Raw genomic sequence first — 19,501 nt, 5'->3', positions numbered from 1 at the left:
AAGTCATGTCAAATGTCACTTTGAAGCAGCTGAGGCCTGAAGGCTATGGTGGGTAAAGGTCATCCCATCTGTTAATGTCCTTTAGTTGTCACTCAGTTTCCCACAGTATGGAGGAGGACATTATTGAATCAGCTGACTGATCCAACCATATTAACTAAATATTAAGTCGGCCTGATTGAAATCGGAAATTCATTGGAAACAAGGTACACTAGTAGCAAAGTGCAGACATTAGGTTGCATTTTTACTATAGGTCAAAATGGAGTCATTCACTGAAGTAAAAAAAAAATGAAGAGAGGAATGTGGTCCTCAGCAATGAGGACTCAAGGTTAAGCCATATTATAAATATATTAAAGACGTACAAAAACATACAAAAAGAACACCTTTGGTGCCAAAGCTGTCTCAATGAAATTTTAATGTTTTATGCACGTCTTTCATCACAATCAATGTTAGCACATTTACGTGATTGATCATACTCAAACATAAGAAGCATCAACATTTCTCCATTCATTATACATTAAACAAATAATGTATCACACAAGAAGTGGAGTAAAAGCGCATTTGCAAGTTACGTTAATAAACTACAGTATGGCACCATTTGATGTCAATAACTGAAATAAGCCCTGAAATAAATAGTTAATGCTCAAGGCACATAATGTTTGGTTAAAAACAGTTATGGAAAGATATGAAGGGTGAGGGAACATTTCATTAACAAATAATACTATCAGATAAAATAACAATGTTTCTGAAAGAGGTAGACCGTTGCTGACAGGACATCATTTAAATAGATGGTAACGCCTTCTATGAAGACATGAAACCTGAAATGCTATGTAATTATCATAGACACAACACGTATTTCAATTGGCTGGTCAAGTGTGGTCAGCAGTCAGTGTTTTTCACAAGATAATCTTCTCATGTCAAGTTTCACCAGCGGTTTCTGAAAGACGACTCCCCTGACCCAAAGTCCCTGTTTTTCAAGTAGCGCTTTGCGTCTTCCAGCTCGTACGGCCCGAGGCTCTGGTCGACCCCCGGTGCAAGTTTGTAGCTCAGGGGTGAGACGATGTACCCGTTGCGGTAAAGGCAGCCCTGCTTACACATCTCGAAGCAGGTGAAAAGAAGGCCAAAGTAGGGAACAATCTGTGAGGAAAGAGGTTGGGAGATAGAGATGAGTGTCTTTCAGTGTGATGCTGCCTACACTTAATGTGAAAAAAATTGACCATAAATCCACACATAGAAGGCTGTGGTCTGGTTTGGGCATTACCAGATAAAACCTTAATGTGTCTACAACTTATTTTCATTCAGGTTGACAGTTTGGTGAAAACAAAATAAGCTGCTCATGACAAGGCCTTCACTTTGTTAAACAGCGTCCAACTATTGACATTTCCAGCTGAAATAGGAGAGTGGAGCATGCTGTTCCAGAGACAGACTTTGCTCACCTTGCACATGATCTATGAATTACACACTGAACATTGCTTTCCATGGCCCCCACCCTGTCCTCACTATCCCTTTTGCGTAGGCCATGGGTTACAATTCTCTCACCGTCATAAAGTCACTCATGTTCCTGAGCATGTGCAGTTATTTCAGTTCCAAGATAAAGTAGACCAGTACTTTATCCATATGACTGATAGAGAGTACAATATATGGCAGAGATATAAATAATAATAATAATAATAATAATAATAATAATAATAATAATAATAAACAAGTGAAAAGGTACCTTTATTGTGTTGGCAGTAAGGCCATTCCACAGTGAGAGGACGCCCTTGTTTTTAACAACCTGTATGAAACAGTCCATCATTCCACTGAAATGGACGTCAACTCCACCAAAATGGGGAAGACGGGCACTCTGTGCCTGAGAAAAGAATGAAAGTGAAAATGAACAGCAGTGAATCAGAAAAATGTCATTAGGTGTCTGTAAAGTAATAACCAGAAAGGTCAAGTGAAGCATGACAAGACAGATGGAACGCATTGCAATTTTGAGGAAGGTTTAATTAAGTTATATATCAGCAGTGTTTTGCTAATTAGTGGTGTACTGATTTGACTTTTATGGTAATTAACCTGCACAAATCGGCTATATATAACATTTATTTAATAAGTAAAATAAACAACACTGTTTCAAAATTAAATATAGGGACAAGAGGATCATATAATAAACACAACGTTTTGTCTTTTTGAGGGTAAAGTAAAAAAAAAAGAGGGTGGTTAAAATACAGTCACAAGAGATGGAAACTTGGGAGCAAACCTGGTTAACAATAAAAGGAAACTTTAAGAAAATATATATAATTATGTAAGTTAACAGCATATCAAAGCTCAAACTGTAAGAGACAGTCACGCCGACAACTCTACAGGCTGACTGCTGTGTGACAGAGGAAATGTATCTTTAGAAGTTTCAAGGTTCCCAAAGGGAACACGCAGCCATTTGGGGTATTAGACTGTTCAAACAACTTCATTTGTCGAGGAAACATTAAGCTAACCCGTGAGTTAAACAATACTTAGCTACCCTAAGCTTCTGCAAACATCCTCAGCTGTTTCCCTATCATTTATTCTCTGCCTGACTTTTAATGCTTAACTGTGAGACATAGACAAGAGCTGAATCCCCAAGTTAAATCACTATTGTTCTTTATAGTAAGGTGACATGGTTGTGATGGTTTAGTGGACTGGACATACGCAACTCTCACCTTGCTTGCTGCTGTCTGATAGTAACCGGCTATCTTTAGAGAACTTATCTATAGCTTCAGAAGACCTGGGACACATTCACATTCCCAGCTGCTGTTTAACCTCGTGGTAGCTAATAATAGGCTGATAAAACCGGATGTAGTATTCTGTCCTTTGCAGCGCCATTGTTATTCCCCATGTGTCCTCCCCAACATGCGGAAGACATCTCAAACATCACTTCAGGGCAAAGGGGTGCAGACCAATGCTATATATAGCCACAGCAGGTTCAATTATGTTGAGGGTCAATTTAAAAACTGCTAATGATATGAGAATTGAAACTTTCAATGTTCAAAAACATTGAGTGACCCTGAAAGCCTAAACTTAATTTAGGATACACACGCCCACTGCCCCCCTGTGGACTAAATGTGGGATTACAGCCAGCACAAATGACCTGCTATACTGTAAATCTGTTGTGTTTACAGATTTTTCCAAATAATTTCAGCTAAGTATGATGAGAAACAATTTCTAAGAGTCATAGCAGATACATTTAAAGAGGATTAGTTCATTTAATTGAAACACCTATTAAATGATTTCCTGCATTGTCCCTATGCAATTGAATTGTCACATAGAGAGAGCTTTAAAAATCCTGCCAATTTATATTTCCCTTTAAAAGATCATAAACATTCTTAGTTGATCATGAGCCTAATAGCCATTAGTTGACTAACAGACTAGAATACTTGAATGTTGATGTCATATGTATGAATTATCCTATTTTAATTATTGAAATTATTTAATGGGTTTATCCTAAAAAAAATATCCTACATGGAGAAAGCGAAGTGTTCGAGTGGTAAATTACCTGCATCTTCCGTTTAACTGTTTCAAAAGGGTAGGAGAGTGTTTGGGCCACTCCTGCTGCGAGGCAGCCATTAATGAAGTTCTGAAGGGGAGTGAAGCGAAAAGGTGGCTCCTGCCAGAGTTTGTCCAAGTTCATGTAGACTGCATAGCATCCGATAGAAAAGGGAAATGCACCTGTATACAAATTAAATGAACTGTAAGTTACAGTAAAATGTATCATTTATGAAATGTGTGCTGCAAATGATGGGAAGACTGCAGACGAAAACTCTTGTCAGGAGGAAAATAAATACCTTTAATAAGGAGTGGATATTAAATATTTTTAAACATTAGAACTACATGACTGCTAGGAATATGCAAACACACCCAATAACGTGAGGGAAAAGCCCCTGTAGAGAGCAAGCAGCCCTTCATTCCTGTAGATCTTTGAGAGAGTGTGAGCTACGCCGACGTATGTGGGCTGTCTGCAGTTCTGAATGATGAGCCTGGTCTCTGCCACCTCCAGAGGGTATGTGGTCAGGGCAGCAGCAATACCAGCCAGTCCGCCTGCGAATATGGCTCTCCACTGAGAGATGAAGCCCAGTTCATCCATGTGAAGGTGGACTAACCTGGACACAGAGGACGGCAAAATTAAGTGTACAGATTGCATTGATCAGAAAGTGAATAGTTCTGTCCTTTGTCTTGGGTAGTTTACCGGCATATATATATATATATATATATATATATATATAATATCAACCATATACTGTATATACACATACATAAATATGTGTCTTTGAGTACTTTGAAAAGCTTTAAATAAAATGTGTTATATATATATATAAGTGTTTAGACAATTAGTTAATTAATCGATTAGTCGATAGACAGAAAATCAATTGCCAACCATTTGTAATAATCAAATTCATTCATGAAGCAAAAAAACCCCACTGTAGTATAAATTATTGTTGATGGTGTGATGAAGAGTAAACTTAAACATGGTGTTCCTTCCAGTCTCTTCAGAGTGCCTTGCCTTATATATCATCAGGCAAACAAAAGAACAGTTACTAAATGCTGACTAGGTAAAGACCTTGTCATTCAAACCCTGTCTCTCAGTCATTTTTAATGTTCATCATGTGTCCAGTACCTTAGCCCTTGGCCCTTTAATTTTAACTCTTTGACTGTCAGATGACTTTCATCTGACAACCTCACAACACATAGAATCATAGGCACCAAGATCAAAACATAGATTACTAAATCTAAAATGTTCATTTGGACAGAACAAGACATTTTAAGATGTCACATTGGGTTCGTGTGTGTGTGTGTGTGTGTGTGTGTGTGTGTGTGTGTGTGTGTGTGTGTGTGTGTGTGTGTGTGTGTGTGTGTGTGTGTGTGTGAGAGACAAAGATTAAAAGGGCTTTTTCTGGAACACACTGTACAGTACAGTAAAGGGCAGGTGTTTGCACGCACACATGAGGGTACCTACCGACTGCGGCAGCTTCACTACAGTAAGTACAGTAAATATTTATGACTGCGCGCTGGATTACTGACATGGCAGTGGGTCCTCGCTCCCTGCATGTTAATATATCAGACATGCTACCGGAGGCATTGCGGCATGTTTTGTCCTGTAGTAACCCGACAGAAACAGGAGTGGCTATATGCCCTGACTTCAACCTCACAGGCAACACTTCGTCTGACATGATGAGAACAAAATGTCCTCTTCTCCAGGAACCAACATACATATGTATGAATGGACATATATACATATATATGGTTAGGAGTCCTCGACTCACACACGTTTTCGTTATTAATTCATTTGTTATGTTTACGGTTTAATCAATAAATCATTCGTTTGATAAAATGTCAGAAAACAGTTCCATCACAGCTTTTCCAGAGCCCAAGCATTTCTTTTAGACCAAAACTAGTCTCGCATTGCCAGACCTTAATCCACAGCGCGTAATTAGAGTAGTAATTAGACCCAAAAGTTACACTCCCCGGCCAATTTACTATCATAGAAGACAAAGCTAGATAACCAGCAAATATTCACGTTAGAGACATTGGAAGCAGCACATTTTTGGGCATTTTTGCTTAAAACAATATAGTATTATATTACAGTTATAAACTCAATATACAGCGACTATTGGTGATCGACTTATCATTCATTCCTGTCACTAATATCGGGGAGGGGATAGGCGAATACCTGTGAGACAAAACTCAGAGCAAGGATAACCCCCGTCACTGTTAGTATCGACTGAGCCAATCCAGCCTTCTGATTGGCTAATAAAATAGAATGTTTACGGTACGGTAGAACAGGAAGTACATTTTTAGCTGCATGGATGAATGTAAACAGATAATTTAAACGAACCCTTTAGTTATTTTATAAGATCAAACCATTAACAATTCATCTGATTACCACATATTCTTCTACTGATGTTAATATGTGTTCTCTAGTTGTTGTTTTTTTTACACTGTTCGCCAAACAAACTTGCTAACTCAGTGTCAGCTGACCAAGATGGCTAACAAGTTAACGTTAGTTTGGCATCATAGATGCCATTGTTTGGCATAAACACTGAGCAAACCACATGAAAAACATCCACAAGAGATGTTTTAGGTCGATATAAGACAACACGATTTAGATTAAACCTTTACTTACTTTTTGTATGTTGTGAGATGAACTGCGGTGTAGGGGAACAACCGCAGACAAGAGGCGAGATTTCCTTTCCAAAATCCTCGAATTCCCTCATTCTGGTAGATGAGGAGAAAACTTTGCCAGAAACCCTTCTTGCAGTGAAAAGTTCCCACCTGACTTTTAATTTTAACCACCTCAAGGGGCGACGTGACGGTTTTACTGAAAACCCCGGCGAAACCGACGCACATAAAGCTCTGAGAGCTCGTCAGTCTGTTGTCTTTTTTAACCGAGGCCATCACCGATGAACTGTCTGCTTCCTGCGATAATTTTAGTCTTCTCTGAGGGATAATAAATTATTTGTTTATATAGGTTAGACCTGTAACTGTACAGTAGAGGAGGAGGATCCGTCTCCTGTCCCCACCAAGCGGTGTTATGTGACAAAAACACGTCACTGTTTACTGGAGGTGAGCTGTAGTCACGTCTCGGTAACACTAGGGGGCGCTCTTTGACCTGGTTAAAATTCACGGAAGACTTCAAATCCATTATTACACACAGTACAGTGTGTTGTCCTTGGCCCAGATGTGTCCTCATACTTATAAACAGTGGAAGATGAGTATCCACACCCTTTATTCTAGTAAAAGTATCAATACTACACTATTAAAATCAAAAGTAGGTAGTAGTAGGGTAAAAGTATTAACAGCAATATGGACCAGTGGTGGAATGTAACTGCCAGTAAGCACATTTACAAAAGTAGCCTACCGTTTTGAGGTACTTTACTTGAGTATTTATATTTTGTGCTACTTTATATTTTTACCCAACTACAGTTTGAAAGCCAATATTATACATTTTACTTGACTACATTTGCTTAATAACTTTAGTTAGTTACTTTACATTTTCAAATTATTAATACAAAATACAAATCAACTAATAAATCATGATGTTTCATTATGGATTAAGATACCCAGCAGTATGTCAATTCATTGAAATTAGCTCCACCTTTACTGCACAATTAGTGATGCCTCCAGATTAATGCATCAATATTTATAATCCAGTGAAATAATAATAACATATTACTGAAATGGGCCATTCTGCATAATGAGTACTTTTACTTTTGGTAGCCTACTTTATTTTTGATGCTAATATAACTTTTACTTAAGTAGAGAGTAAATATTTGAGTTCTTCTTCCACTGCTGACATGGACATAAGCATTTAAAAGTAAAAGTACTCATTATGATGAAGGGCCCCATCGAGAGTGTTATATTAATTTATTAAATAGGGACTTGTAAGACCAGACACATCATTTAAATTTCTCTTGAAGGTCAAAACTGCATAAATGTATTAATATCGTAGGTGCAGAGATAACAGTGGAGGAAGTCAAACTTGCGTGCAATTTTATCTTTTTGTCACTGGCGTACTTCTAGTAGATAAGAAACAGTGAAGTAGTTGAATTAAACCAGTCCTCATATTTTCAGGTGACCTTTTGAGGGGCGCCCTTGATGGTAACCTTATATTTTAGGGATTGGTGGGATGACTCTATATGTCTCTATAGGTGGCGCGATACTCCAAGTGAAATAATAGAATATCATTCAATTTAGGCTATAAACTGTTCAACTAAAAGTACACAAGCATGTTTTTTGGAGGCTACTCTAAGTACCAGTTAAAATACTGTTGTTGTTTTTTTTTTATTTTATATCTTTTTTTTATTTATTTTTTTATTTTTATTTTTTAGGAAACTTGATTGAGAGACAAATATCTATTTTTAAGAGAATCTTGGCCAAAATGGCATGGCATTATTTCAAAATGTAAATTCACTTGTTGGGGGCGGCAGTAGCTCAGTCCGGGGTGGACTTGGCCAAAGTTGGGAATGTGGACTGGTAGCTGGAGAGCTGCCAGTCCACTTACTGGGCATTGCCGATGTGCCCTTGAGCAAGGCAATGCACCCCCAACTGACCAGCCGACGTGGCTTCCCCTTCGATCTGACACGGCTCATTTGTCATGCATTTACATGGATCCTGTGTGTATGTGTGCATGTGTGTGTATTTTGGGCCTATTTGTGTAATGCAACAACAACAACATTTGAATTTCACCATTGAGGGATTAACCAGCCTTCTGTTTAGTGATGCTCTGAGTAAAAGAGGGGAGATGTAGTGGGTTGGAAACCAAAGCAAAGATAATTGTAATATCCTCGTTTTTCATCTGCAGTGCCACTGTGCGCCAATATATTTTCTTTATTGTACCAAGAAGACAGATTATTTACTGTCTAACTGTATTCATCAGCAAAGTAGTTGTCTCTGTCTGGTTTCAGCGCCGTGTTTGTTTTTCTCCTGGTCTCTGCCTGCCAGCAGTGCCTCTCTCCCCTGCCGGGCTGACAACCTCAGATGCATGCGAGGAGCCCACCTTCTGTCTGCGGCTGGACCACTTGGCTCCTCCACAAAGGCTATCTGGAATAACAGAGCCAACAAGAGGAAATGACAACCTGATCACAAGAAGTTTCCCTCACTCCCCCTCTAGCTGCCTACTGGGGTGGAAAAGGGTGTGTCTGTGTGTGTCTGTGTGTGTGTGTGTGTGTGTGTGTGTGTGTGTGTGTGTGTGTGTGTGTGTGTGTGTGTGTGTGTGTGTGTGTGTGTGTGAATGGGATACTGGCTTTCACCTTTGAAAAAATTGAAGTAATTTTGATGCAGTGGAAATAATCGGAGTGATGGTTAAGAAATGAGTGCAGACTAATGCCCTGAGATGTGCAGATACTGAAGTTATAGTTCATATAAGCTATTCAGGCAGATCTTACTTCAGCCATCAAACTGGTGTCAGATTACTCATGTGGGAATTAACATCGCCAAAACAAAAGAACTGTTAGTACAAACAAAACCAAGAGGGATCAGTAACATCACCCCTAGTGGAACATTTTAAGTACTTGGGCAAAATCATTTATCATACCTTAAGTTTTAATGCAAACAAAACAATACAAAAAGAGTATTTTTTTTTTTTAAGAGAGCCAACCAGCGCCTGTTTCTAATCAGGAAACTGAGGAGCTTCAGTGTTAGTCAACACATAATTGAGATGGCATACAGGGGCCTGGTAGAAAGTATTTTACAGTTTAATATAACCACTTGGTATGGCAACCTGAACGTAAAAGACAAAACCAAGCTTTCCAAAATTGTTAAAGGACAATTCCGGCGCAAAATGAACCTAGGGGTTAATAACAGATGTGTACCCACTCTGTCGTTCTCTGGGACATGTTTTCATGCTAATCGATTGTGTTTGTAGCTTGAACGAAGCTAGCGCGGACCGCTGATTAGCTTACAATGCTAGTATTCGGGGCACAGGGAAAGTAAAAATAAATCGCTATTTTGTACCACTAAAAAGTCTCAAAATATCACCAAACTTCAACAGTAGCAAAATGAGGGTCCCTAGATGTTAACCGAAGTATTGGTGATTGGCAGGCCACAAAAGCAACTCAGTGATCTATTTGACAGTGCAGTACTCAGGAAGGCCAGACAGATACTGTATCTGTGGATGCCTCACACCCACTAAACTCTGAGTTTGAGTTGCTCCCGTCTGGCCATCGATTCAGGGTCCCGAGGGCGAGCCGGAATATTTATAAGAGGTCATTCGTTTCCCATACCGTAGAGGCACTGATTGCAAAATGACTGCACTATAAAAGACAAGGTATTTTTAAATATGTTCTCTTGTAGGCTGTATCCTACCTCCTCTCCACCTGCTGTTGTTTCTGCCCAATTATTGTTTTATGTTTAATGGTGTGTAGTAATAGTGTGCTGTATGTTTAATGTTTGATAACATCCAATGTCTTGGTTGTATTTTAATGTTTTGGAGAAGCCAAAGACAAATTTCCACCAAGGTGGACAATACAGTCTTATCTATCTATCTATCTATCTATCTATCTATCTATCTATCTATCTATCTAAAGTTCAGGGGTATTTGAATCGTTTTACTTGCAAATCAATACAATCTTGAGAGCCAAGATTATAGGCTGGTAAGAGGAGCTATGTAATTTACATCATAACTGTGCTCCAACAGAAGAATGCTGAAGTAGGCTTACATTTTTTGCTCCCCAGAGCAATAAAAGAGCCCACTTTGAAAATGCTTTGAAACTTCTTTGATCTCACTGTCATATGTGTGTGTGGTTTGTGATACATGAGATAATGGGATGTCTTTCTCTAAAGATAAGTAGTGTGACGCTGTATCTTATCAATTAATGCTTCAGCAATCAAACAGGACACCACCAAGGATCTGTTGCCACTCTGTCTCCACCTTGCCTTTACCCACCAGTATTCATAGAGAATACACACAGAGCACTCTTCCTGTATGTATATCCCCCTCCTGAATGAGAACTTCCTCCTTGCAGCAAAGCAGTGCGGGAGTAGCCTGTATGTCTTTGTGTCTCTGGGACTGGCACGTAGCAGTAGGTGTAGGCTAGCTGAGGCATTGTCATTCTCTGGGTATGCGCAAGTCAACCCTTGATCTCCCACTTTGAAGTGCATTGCTGGATGAGACTGTAAGTCATCTGGCATGAGCTCACAGCAGTCAGCAGAGGGCGCCTGATACCAGGGATGCTGCACAGAGGGCCTGAGTCACTGTCATCCTCACAGACTGGTGTAATAAAATTCTCACCTCATTATCTGAGACAGTCACATCACAGGCTTGTGTTGGCAGGGGAGGGGAAAGGGAAGAAAGGGTGGGGGAAGGGAACAGGCTGGGGTTGGTGACACCAAAGCCTGTCTGTATTTGAGTGTGTCTCTTTTCTAAGGGTGGGGGTGTATTGGTGAGAAAAATCAGGCATAAGTACAATTCACTCTGGCACCATGTTGACACCTCTACCAACAAGGCTCAGGCCAAACTGCCGCACTCCCCGGCTCACTTAACAGGAATGGTAGACTTGTTATTCATAGGAGCCTAATTTTGAATTAATGGTTTCTGTGATGGGTTAAACTGTGAAATGTTGTCAGGGTTTGTTAGGAATAGTAAATGCAATTTTGCACCTCATTACTGGGAACAGTCTTTAATACAACAAACACCGAAACTACTGTTATCTCAGCCCTGCAAACCAGTAAATGTGCTTAAATACAGTCTATAAAGTGTCAAATCGGCAGTAAATGTGTAGCCTTCAGGAGTACATTTGTGTTATGATTGTTTCAAGTGCTGATCCATCAATTATTGATATACTAATGTGGGATTAATATTAGCCCATGTGCTGTGACATTATAAATGGAGTTGTGCGTTTGGTGTTGCTTTTTAAAAAACAGCTGTGGGGATTTTTAATTTTTATTTAATTTAATTTGGAATTTATACAAAAATTGTCATATTGTTTTGTGTTATTTGTATTTGCCTTGTAAAACATAACAAGGAATGATGCATTACCTATTTAGTCAGGATGTAGATGACCAGGAGGCCCATTGTCTTTAAGGATGCAGAGGAGAACTTCTGACAGCTGGTGCCCCCTTATCTTTCTATGTACAGCCAATAAATCAATATCAAATGTAAGGAACAGGAAGCCAGATGGCCTTCCCACAACCCACTAGGCCAGCGCGCTCTCAGGGCCTCCTCGGCTACTGTACCACCGGTGCATGCTGCAACCCTTTGAAGACATACACATTCAACAAGCAGCTCAATGAATGACTAAAGGGAACAAATAAGCTGTTACGACTCTGCTCAAATCAGTGTTTGTGTTTCCATCCACATCAAAGGCCTCAGTCTGTTTGATATGCAGCCCCCACACCTTGATCCGAGCCATGTACAGGTAGAGGGGAGGAGCAGTCCATTGAGAAGCGAGAGGGTCATGTGGCTGCTTCTCTCAGCCCTGGCTCGAGGGTAGTTGACCCAGACGAAGGGTCTTGTGGTGTCTCTTGTTCCCCAGGGAGCTATTGCCCCTTACACCCATCACTTGACACATTATTTATTGGGTGGCCTATTGATTACATGCTTTTGAGGAATATTCATAAGAATTTGGCACAGTAAATTACAAAATAGGAAACATCTTGCATTTAAAGAATACAATGAATATAATGTTAACTGAAGTAAAGACTGGTTGCCGAGAGAGAGGCCAGTTACCTAAATACATCCTGCCAGACTCATCTTGATTTCTGTGTAGGCCAGGGGTCAGGTTAAACAGTAGTTTGACTGAATGGCTGTTCACAGGCCAGTGTGAAATGCCAGCTCTATTGCAATGTGGGAGTGGAAAGGAGGGGGTTTCTCTGGCCTTTGTGTGGCCCGCGGTCTTAGAGCACGGACCCATTGTTAGAGGCTGACCAGCCAGCCCCTCAGACTCTCCTTTGCCCTGCTTTGTCTCTAGCAGTGTGACCATTTCCTTCATCCAGGTCAGGGCAGGGTCGTGACTTTGGACACCAGTCCTCCCTGTCTGTCTGCTCAGCCTACTCATAAATGCATAGAACACTGAGACAGATGTATAATTGTCACATCTCAGTGTTAAAAAAAGTAGCTGTGTTGGAACAGGTTTCAGCCTTTTTGAAACCAGGATGACAGCAAAAAGATCAGGTCTCATCCTGGTTAAAATTCACAGAAGCAACGAAATTATACCTACAACAATAAAAAAAAATTCAATAAATAAGCAAGACTTGTGTATACACTTAAATTGATCTATGTGCAATACAAGTCAATATAACACATTTATGATCAATATAATTTGAACGACGAGACATATCTCACTTTCTCACTCCTTTTTGTGTAAAACACAATACTACTTGCACAGAGCTGAGATAACCTCTTTACTGCCCTGAAGTGTCCGAGTTATGCAACTGTGAAGTTTTAGAAAGAGTAGACAGTACCCTCCCTCTATCCCGAGGCTGGACCTGCCTTATCATGGCCTGGCCGCCATGGTGATAAGAAGAGGAAAGGCCAAAGGGCCATAAGGAACATGTGCATGGTTCAGGTCAACAGAGTGAGGAGGCTGGACTCAAAGGGGAGGGAAGGTGGACAAGAATATTATCTGATAAGAATCTCCACGGTCTTTTGATCTCTGAGAGGCTGATACTGGGCTACAGGGTGTCATGCTGGGCGGACGAGCAGAACGACACGGCAGGTACAAACAAGCGAGCCCTTGAAGATCATCTGGGGCTAGACATATTTACGCAGGGAAGACTGGAAAGACTTGCGATGCACACACACACAAACTCACAAGCTTGTTGTCCTCAGGATGTCACGCTGTATTAGCATTCTTTACATGTTTAGCTTCTTTAAAAAGAAAAACAGAAAACACAAATAATGCCTAATTTTTTTTATGATGAAGCCATGATCAGGCAAAACATTTGTGAGCCCTCTGAGGAGATGCTTGTCACAGTGTGGTCTAGTGTGTTTTTTTATCTTAAATCACTGATTAAAAGCCATCATGTGGAGGCCAGACAGGACCTGGGGCTGCAGTGCAAGCTGTGGCCTGAACCAAATGTCTCGCTGTCTCACACAGGGCAAGATAAGGGAGGGATTTTTTCAGCCTGTTGTGGCCAGAGGGGAGGTTAGCAAGCTGCTGCAGAGTTAAAGTGTCCTTGGTTTCTTAGCAACAGTTCAAAACAAAGGAGCAGATACACATGTACTTGTCTCGAAAGCCTCACTATCTTTCACTAAACAAGGTCTAGTGAGGTGTAGTACTTGGAAGTTAAAGGACAAGTTTGATGATACTCAATATATATATATTTTTAATTGTCAAAAAATCTTATAAAACAAGACCAAAACAAAAAGAATTGTCTGTGTAGCTAAAGCATGCTACAGCTTAATACCCTGTGCCATATACCTCCATTCCGTCCAAAAACACATCAATGATGAACCGTTGCACTGGTACACCTTCCTGCTGCAGTAAATACTCACCAGAGCACAACATGTGTATCAATCTGCAAATAGTTGAAAATAGTCCAACAAATGCACAATTTACTCTTGTTTGAGTGATGTTCGCTATAAACTATACAGCCCAGCTGTTTTAGGAAATTATTCAGCCCTTTATAAACGTATACATGAGTGACCAGTTTCAAAGATGTATATCTTCAGTAGGAATGAATCAGGACCGTACTGTTGGTTTTGGCCTTTTTTTGGAATTTGTTGACAATAATATAAATATGTATGAAAATGATGTGTTTTCAGCCACACAGGCTTTCTTTTTTAGTGAGTGCCGACTGGAGAGGTATCATTCTTTACTTAGACAAATTGCACTTAGTTTTTTCCGCACAACTTGAAAATAAGGATTATGATTTCTTTTAAATTTGTCCTTAGTTCACATCAAGCAAAGAGAATGACAGTGAAGTATCAGCGACCTGTTACATCCACGCTCCAATTAAAAGAATTAAGATGTAAGGGGCCTTCATTATCTGCTCTCTCTGAAGGACATCAAAGGCTGTGGTGGAGTGAGAGTGCAGCTGCCCTGACGGTGTGAGTTTCTCCTCTCTCACTCCAGAGGAACTTGTTTGTGTTGAGGATGTTTACTGATCCCAGGAAAGACAAACAGCCTCTTTCTTGTTTGTTGGTACCGCAGCTCAAACAGAGTGTGTGTGTGTGTGTGTGTGTGTGTGTGTATGTGGGTGTTTGTGCGCGAGAGAGAGAGCGAGACAGAGCTTCAGGATGTATGGTATTGTTAGGTCAGTGTTTATCTTGTCTCTGTGTTTTCACCCCACTTCCAAGTTTCCCATCAGAAAAGGACCAAATTCAATGCTGTGAAGTACAATTTGACAAAAAGGGGCAGCCAAGGCAGCTGCACACAGCAGATGTGCAGCTGCATATTATCATTAGAATTTCTGATGATGTTATAATAGCTTTCCTTCAGTCTAATAATCAAGTTGTCCATTAGCTTGCCATGTGTAATCAATCAACAACAAATTGCCATTATACGCTTACATTTCTGAGCAATTTCAAGCAACTCAGTTATGATACCTCATCTAAACACACGGTGTCACTCTTTCTCATCTATGCTGTTAGAAGTTAGAGGAAGCCCTCAAACCCAGTCCACATTTTTTAGGTATCATTGTGCTGTCAAGTTGTTGTAAACAATGTTTTTTGGCATATATACATCTAACGCTGACAGCCAAGTGTCACCATAAGCGCTTAGTGATTTGTTTGTTGGCCTTAAGTGGAGTTACAGTTCTCCAGACCTTTAGGTGTACAGTTCAATTTAGTTTTGTGATTTTATGCTATTTCAATAAAATAAAAACTTTACTTCTCTTAATTCTTTTCATTGCAATAACATTCAAATCTATTCAGTTGTAAAAAATAATTTTTTATCGTTTGTGCCAGTGAATACAACATGTACATATTTTTTTTCATTTAGGTAGGAGGCAAGAAAGTGGGTTAATATGTGAGGAAATCATTTTTTAATAGAAAGTATTACACTTCCCATTAATTCAGTTAATACGGATACAGAAAAAAAACTTCCTGGCTGTCCAGCTGACATCTGTATTGCCACAATGGAGTGTTTCGTTCTGTGAGCTTGTATCAGCAAATGTCACTTTGTACCACCGCTATAAATCCTGGGGGAAACAGGCTTTCACAGAGAAGTTTTATGGCACAGAGACTTCCCTTCCATTCTGCAGGGGGTGCTTTACACCGTGTGTTCATGTGTCAGTCCTTTTAACTGGCACAGTCCCAAAACTAGTAGTATTTTCTATTCAGCATCATCCAGGTGTTCACTTACAGATGTTTGGTAAGACAGCAAGTTTGGAATGTAGGCTGGTATGAAGTAAAGGTAAAGTCAAAGTAAAAGTAGCAATACAGTGTAAAAATACACTCTAAGTTCTGTATTCAAACTTGAGTAAAAGTACTTACTATGCAGAATGTGCCATTTCAGAATCATGTATATTATATTACTAGATTACAATTAGTGATGCATTAATGTATTCATCACTTTAATGTTGCAGCTGTAAAGATAGAGCTATTTTAATTACTTTATATAGCCTATGGCTAACCTATAATAATACATTATAATTGACTAGTTGATTTATATTAATAATCTAAATCTGCAAAATAACTAAACTTTCAAATAAATAATGTGGAGCAAAAAGTACAGTATTAACGAGGCTCTGTCTTAAAGAGCTATGTCAAAATGTAGTTTAAAGGGTTATTTTGGTTGTTTTTTACCTTTTTTTAATTTAACCTTTATTTAACCAGGTAGGTCGTTGAGAACAGGTTCTCATTTGCAACGGCAACCTGGCCAAGAAAAGCATAAGCATGCAAGACAACATACAGTTCACATTCAATACAATAGAAGAATACAGAATACAATAGGTTACCGTTATTTCCCATTTTTTTGGGATCAATAAAAAAATCTATCTATCTATCTATCTATCTATCTATCTATCTACATAAAGTGCAGATTAAGTTGGCATTACAAAGCCGGCACAAAGTGAGGTGTAAGTAAGTCGATGGATATGCAGAAGTGATATGGTAATAACACAATATACACAAATAGACAATAGATGTAGATCAGTTATAATGCAATATATATGAATAGACAGTCTATGTTGTCCTGGTACTGGTTGTCCCACGCACCCGTTTAAAAACTAGAGGTGACCGTTCCTTTGAAGCGGTGGCTCCAAACCTGTGGAATGCTCTTCCAATTGTCTTACGTTCTGCAGTCTCTGTTGAAGCTTTTAAAAAGCAGCTGAAGACGCACTTGTTTAAATTTGCTTTTGATTCGTGTATATAAAAATGATGATTTTTTAATGATTGTTTTTAGTCTTTTAGTCTTTTTAGTTTTATAACTTACTATGTTTTGTACAAATTTTTATCATGTGAAGTACTTTGTGACTTTGTCTGTGAAAGGTGCTATATCAAATAAACATTATTATTATTATTATTATTATTATTATGTAAATGCTGAGCTGTAGTAAAGAGTCAATGTACAGTTAGTGCAAAGTGTGGTCTAGATAGTGATGTAGATCAGTAGATGTACAAAAACTGTATGATAACAAAGGTGGGAAGAATAACAGTTGAGCATGCCAGGGCAGATGCATAGTGCAAAAGAGACAGATATGATAGCAATGCAGGTGAAGATATGCATCCGTCCAACTATATGTTGCATAGTCCCATGTTTTTTACTATACAGCGCATCTGGGGTCAGGTAGTGCCTAGCACGGCCCCTTTAGCAGGTTAATCTGGCCATTGTTTCAACTCTGACTGTAAAATGTTATAAATTAACATATAATGTTAGTGTATTTTGTCTGATATCAGTGTGTCCACTTCCGTTCATACTGTATACGTCAAATACAAAACTATACGTAGTACTACACTGCCATTTACAAAATATAATATAATTTATTCACTCTGTATAACATCTTTATAGACTAATAAAGTAACCAGTAGTGTATAAAGTACTTAAAATTGTGGTGGACAGTAACTAAGTACATTTACTCAAGTACTGTACCTAGGTACAAGTTTGAGATACTTGTACTTTAATTGGGTATTTCCATTTTATGCCACTTTATACTTCTACCCCACTCCATTTCAGAGGGAAATATTGTACTTTTTACTCCAATCCCTTTTGTGCAATAGCTGTAGTTACTTTGCAGATTATATTGCTTGCTATATTTGCTGATACTACTTTTGTACTTTTACTTAATTAACAATTGGATTGCAGGATGTGCAATGCAGTAACCTATTTTTAGACTATGATATGTTATTTTTACTTGAGTAGAACTGTATAATGAGTTTGGGCTACACAGAACAAACATGCTACAGAATTTGGGCAAATGTATTGTTTTCATGGACTATTCTGCATGCAAGATAATAACAGTTAGTTAGTCATTTGATTGTAGACTGGCGAGCAGCTTCTGTTATAAATGACTGAAAAAAGACATAACTGCATTTATAGATACTTACAGTAACAGAGCACAGTACTCTCTACACCTGCATGGGCTTCTTCCTGTGCTGCGGCTTTTGGCTTTCAAGTATGTTTGCTCGAAACTGGGAAAGTCGCCCAGCCTTCGCCTGTAGGTTGAACTACACCTGGGACATCAGGCTGGGATAATTCAACGACAGCATTGCGGTAAAGAAAAATGTCAGAAAACATCGACGGTGTAGATGCTGCCCCGGTGTTTTGTGGAGGCTGTTTTAAATTCATTATTTGAGTTCACGGTGTTCTCTTTGTTTTAGCGATACGTTAGCTGCTTCCGGAAAACAACCTTCACACAGGTAAGGCGAGTTTCGGTCTCTACTTAAGCTAATTCTGTCCGTTTATGTACACAGACATCAAACAAAGATGTTTCTCGCTGTTGTGGGTGTTCAAAGCTCGTGTTTAATGGTTAAATATAGATGTATAAGAGCACATATTCACTCAGAAAAGTGAGTTTCCGTGTCCAAGGTGTGTAGCAGTTAGCGCTTTCTCAGCAGGTTCTGAGCTGAAGGTGAAGCCATGTCAGTTTATCGGCTGTTATTGTGTAACCGAGATACCGTCAACCAAAGAGATACCTATGAAGGCTAACTTTTATTACCTCTTCTGTCATTTGGATCTGTCACATCGTGGTGTAGTGATTAGGACCAAACCAGCAGTCATGGGCTGACAAGAGGGGGGCAGTGAGTTATTTATGCTCCCAGTGACAACACACACATCCAGGCAGGGGTGAAAAAGTGATTACAAATGTCCTTGTTACTGTTATTGAGTAGCTTTGTCATGTATAAAATGGTAACTCTGAAGTACCTGATCTCTACCTTCATCTTTATATAAATATACAGTAGGCTATATGGATTATGGAATATACTATTCTAATATATAGTATATTATATATATTGTGTAGGCTATTCTATAGATATTTATCTCTTCTAATGATTATATGTAATATATATTACTTTGTATTTACTGTTACCGTGCAATGCCTGGATAATCTGCTGCTGTAACACAATAATTTCCCAACTTGGGAACAATAAAATCTATCTATCTATCTATCGGTCTGTCTATCTATCTATCTAGCTATCTATCTATCTATCTATCTAGCTGTCAACATCAGTGGTAGAAAAGAGCTAAGTAAATTTACTCAAGTACAATTTTGAGTGTACTTTACTTGAGTATTTCCATTTAATGGTGCTTTATACTTCACTTTACAGGGATATACTATACTTTTTACTCTATTGCAGTTATCTGAATGCTGTAGTTACTGATGAAAAGATTTTACATACAAAACAGATGATCAGTTTATAGAATATAATAAGATACGATAAGGCTTTGTTGAAACCAAGAGGGAAAATGTCGTTGTTGCAGCAGTGCAAGGACAGAAATAAATAGTAAATAGAGAAAGTAAAAAAAAAAAAAAGAATAGCAAGAGGGCTATAAAACTAAAATAAGAATAGCAGTAAAAATAGAAAGTACACAAAGGCAAAGACAAGACAAAGACACATTTAGAAGGCAAGAGTGACATAGTGGTGTGATGTGATTAATAGCAGCAAAGTCAG

The 19,501-nt window shown here is 38.9% G+C and overlaps 2 protein-coding genes across 6 annotated transcripts in view; one reads left to right on the top strand and one right to left on the bottom strand.

The window, feature by feature from the left end:
* Window positions 1-395: 395 nt before the first annotated feature.
* On the bottom strand, window positions 396-6,572 carry slc25a43 (solute carrier family 25 member 43). Its single transcript, XM_031302983.2, has 5 exons — window positions 6,134-6,572; window positions 3,871-4,112; window positions 3,509-3,681; window positions 1,715-1,849; window positions 396-1,134 (listed from the first exon to the last, which is right to left on the bottom strand). Exons 1-5 carry the CDS (start codon window positions 6,403-6,405, stop codon window positions 922-924), a joined length of 1,035 nt encoding a protein of 344 aa, XP_031158843.1. The 5' UTR covers window positions 6,406-6,572; the 3' UTR covers window positions 396-921.
* The window catches only part of lnx2b (ligand of numb-protein X 2b), a 32,672-nt gene continuing 18,138 nt past the window's right edge, over window positions 4,968-19,501 (top strand). The window contains exons 1-2 of one of the 5 annotated variants that reach the window (XM_031302976.2): window positions 17,851-18,101; window positions 18,209-18,247. The gene's annotated coding sequence lies outside the window, so the exon portion shown is untranslated. Of the gene's footprint in view, window positions 4,989-17,850; window positions 18,248-19,501 lie in introns of those variants that run through there. The other 4 variants (XM_036001837.1, XM_031302979.2, XM_031302977.2 and 1 more) reach the window with 4 other exon arrangements.

Source organism: Sander lucioperca, chromosome 1 (genome assembly GCF_008315115.2).
Source record: "Sander lucioperca isolate FBNREF2018 chromosome 1, SLUC_FBN_1.2, whole genome shotgun sequence".
Lineage (NCBI taxonomy): Eukaryota > Metazoa > Chordata > Actinopteri > Perciformes > Percidae > Sander > Sander lucioperca.
The sequence above is the reverse complement of the archived record's forward strand: the minus strand, read 5'-3'. Positions and strand labels throughout refer to the sequence as shown.

What these genes read in the sequence shown, in the direction of transcription:
- slc25a43 (XM_031302983.2), bottom strand. Translation starts at nt 6,405, where the DNA reads ATGGCCTCGGTTAAAAAAGACAACAGACTGACGAGCTCTCAGAGCTTT. An exon ending in CATCTCACAACATACAAAAA is followed by an intron (nt 4,113 to 6,133) that starts GTAAGTAAAGGT and finishes CTCTGTGTCCAG; the next exon opens with GTTAGTCCACCTTCACATGG. An exon ending in CAGTTAAACGGAAGATGCAG is followed by an intron (nt 1,850 to 3,508) that starts GTAATTTACCAC and finishes TTCTTTTCTCAG; the next exon opens with GCACAGAGTGCCCGTCTTCC.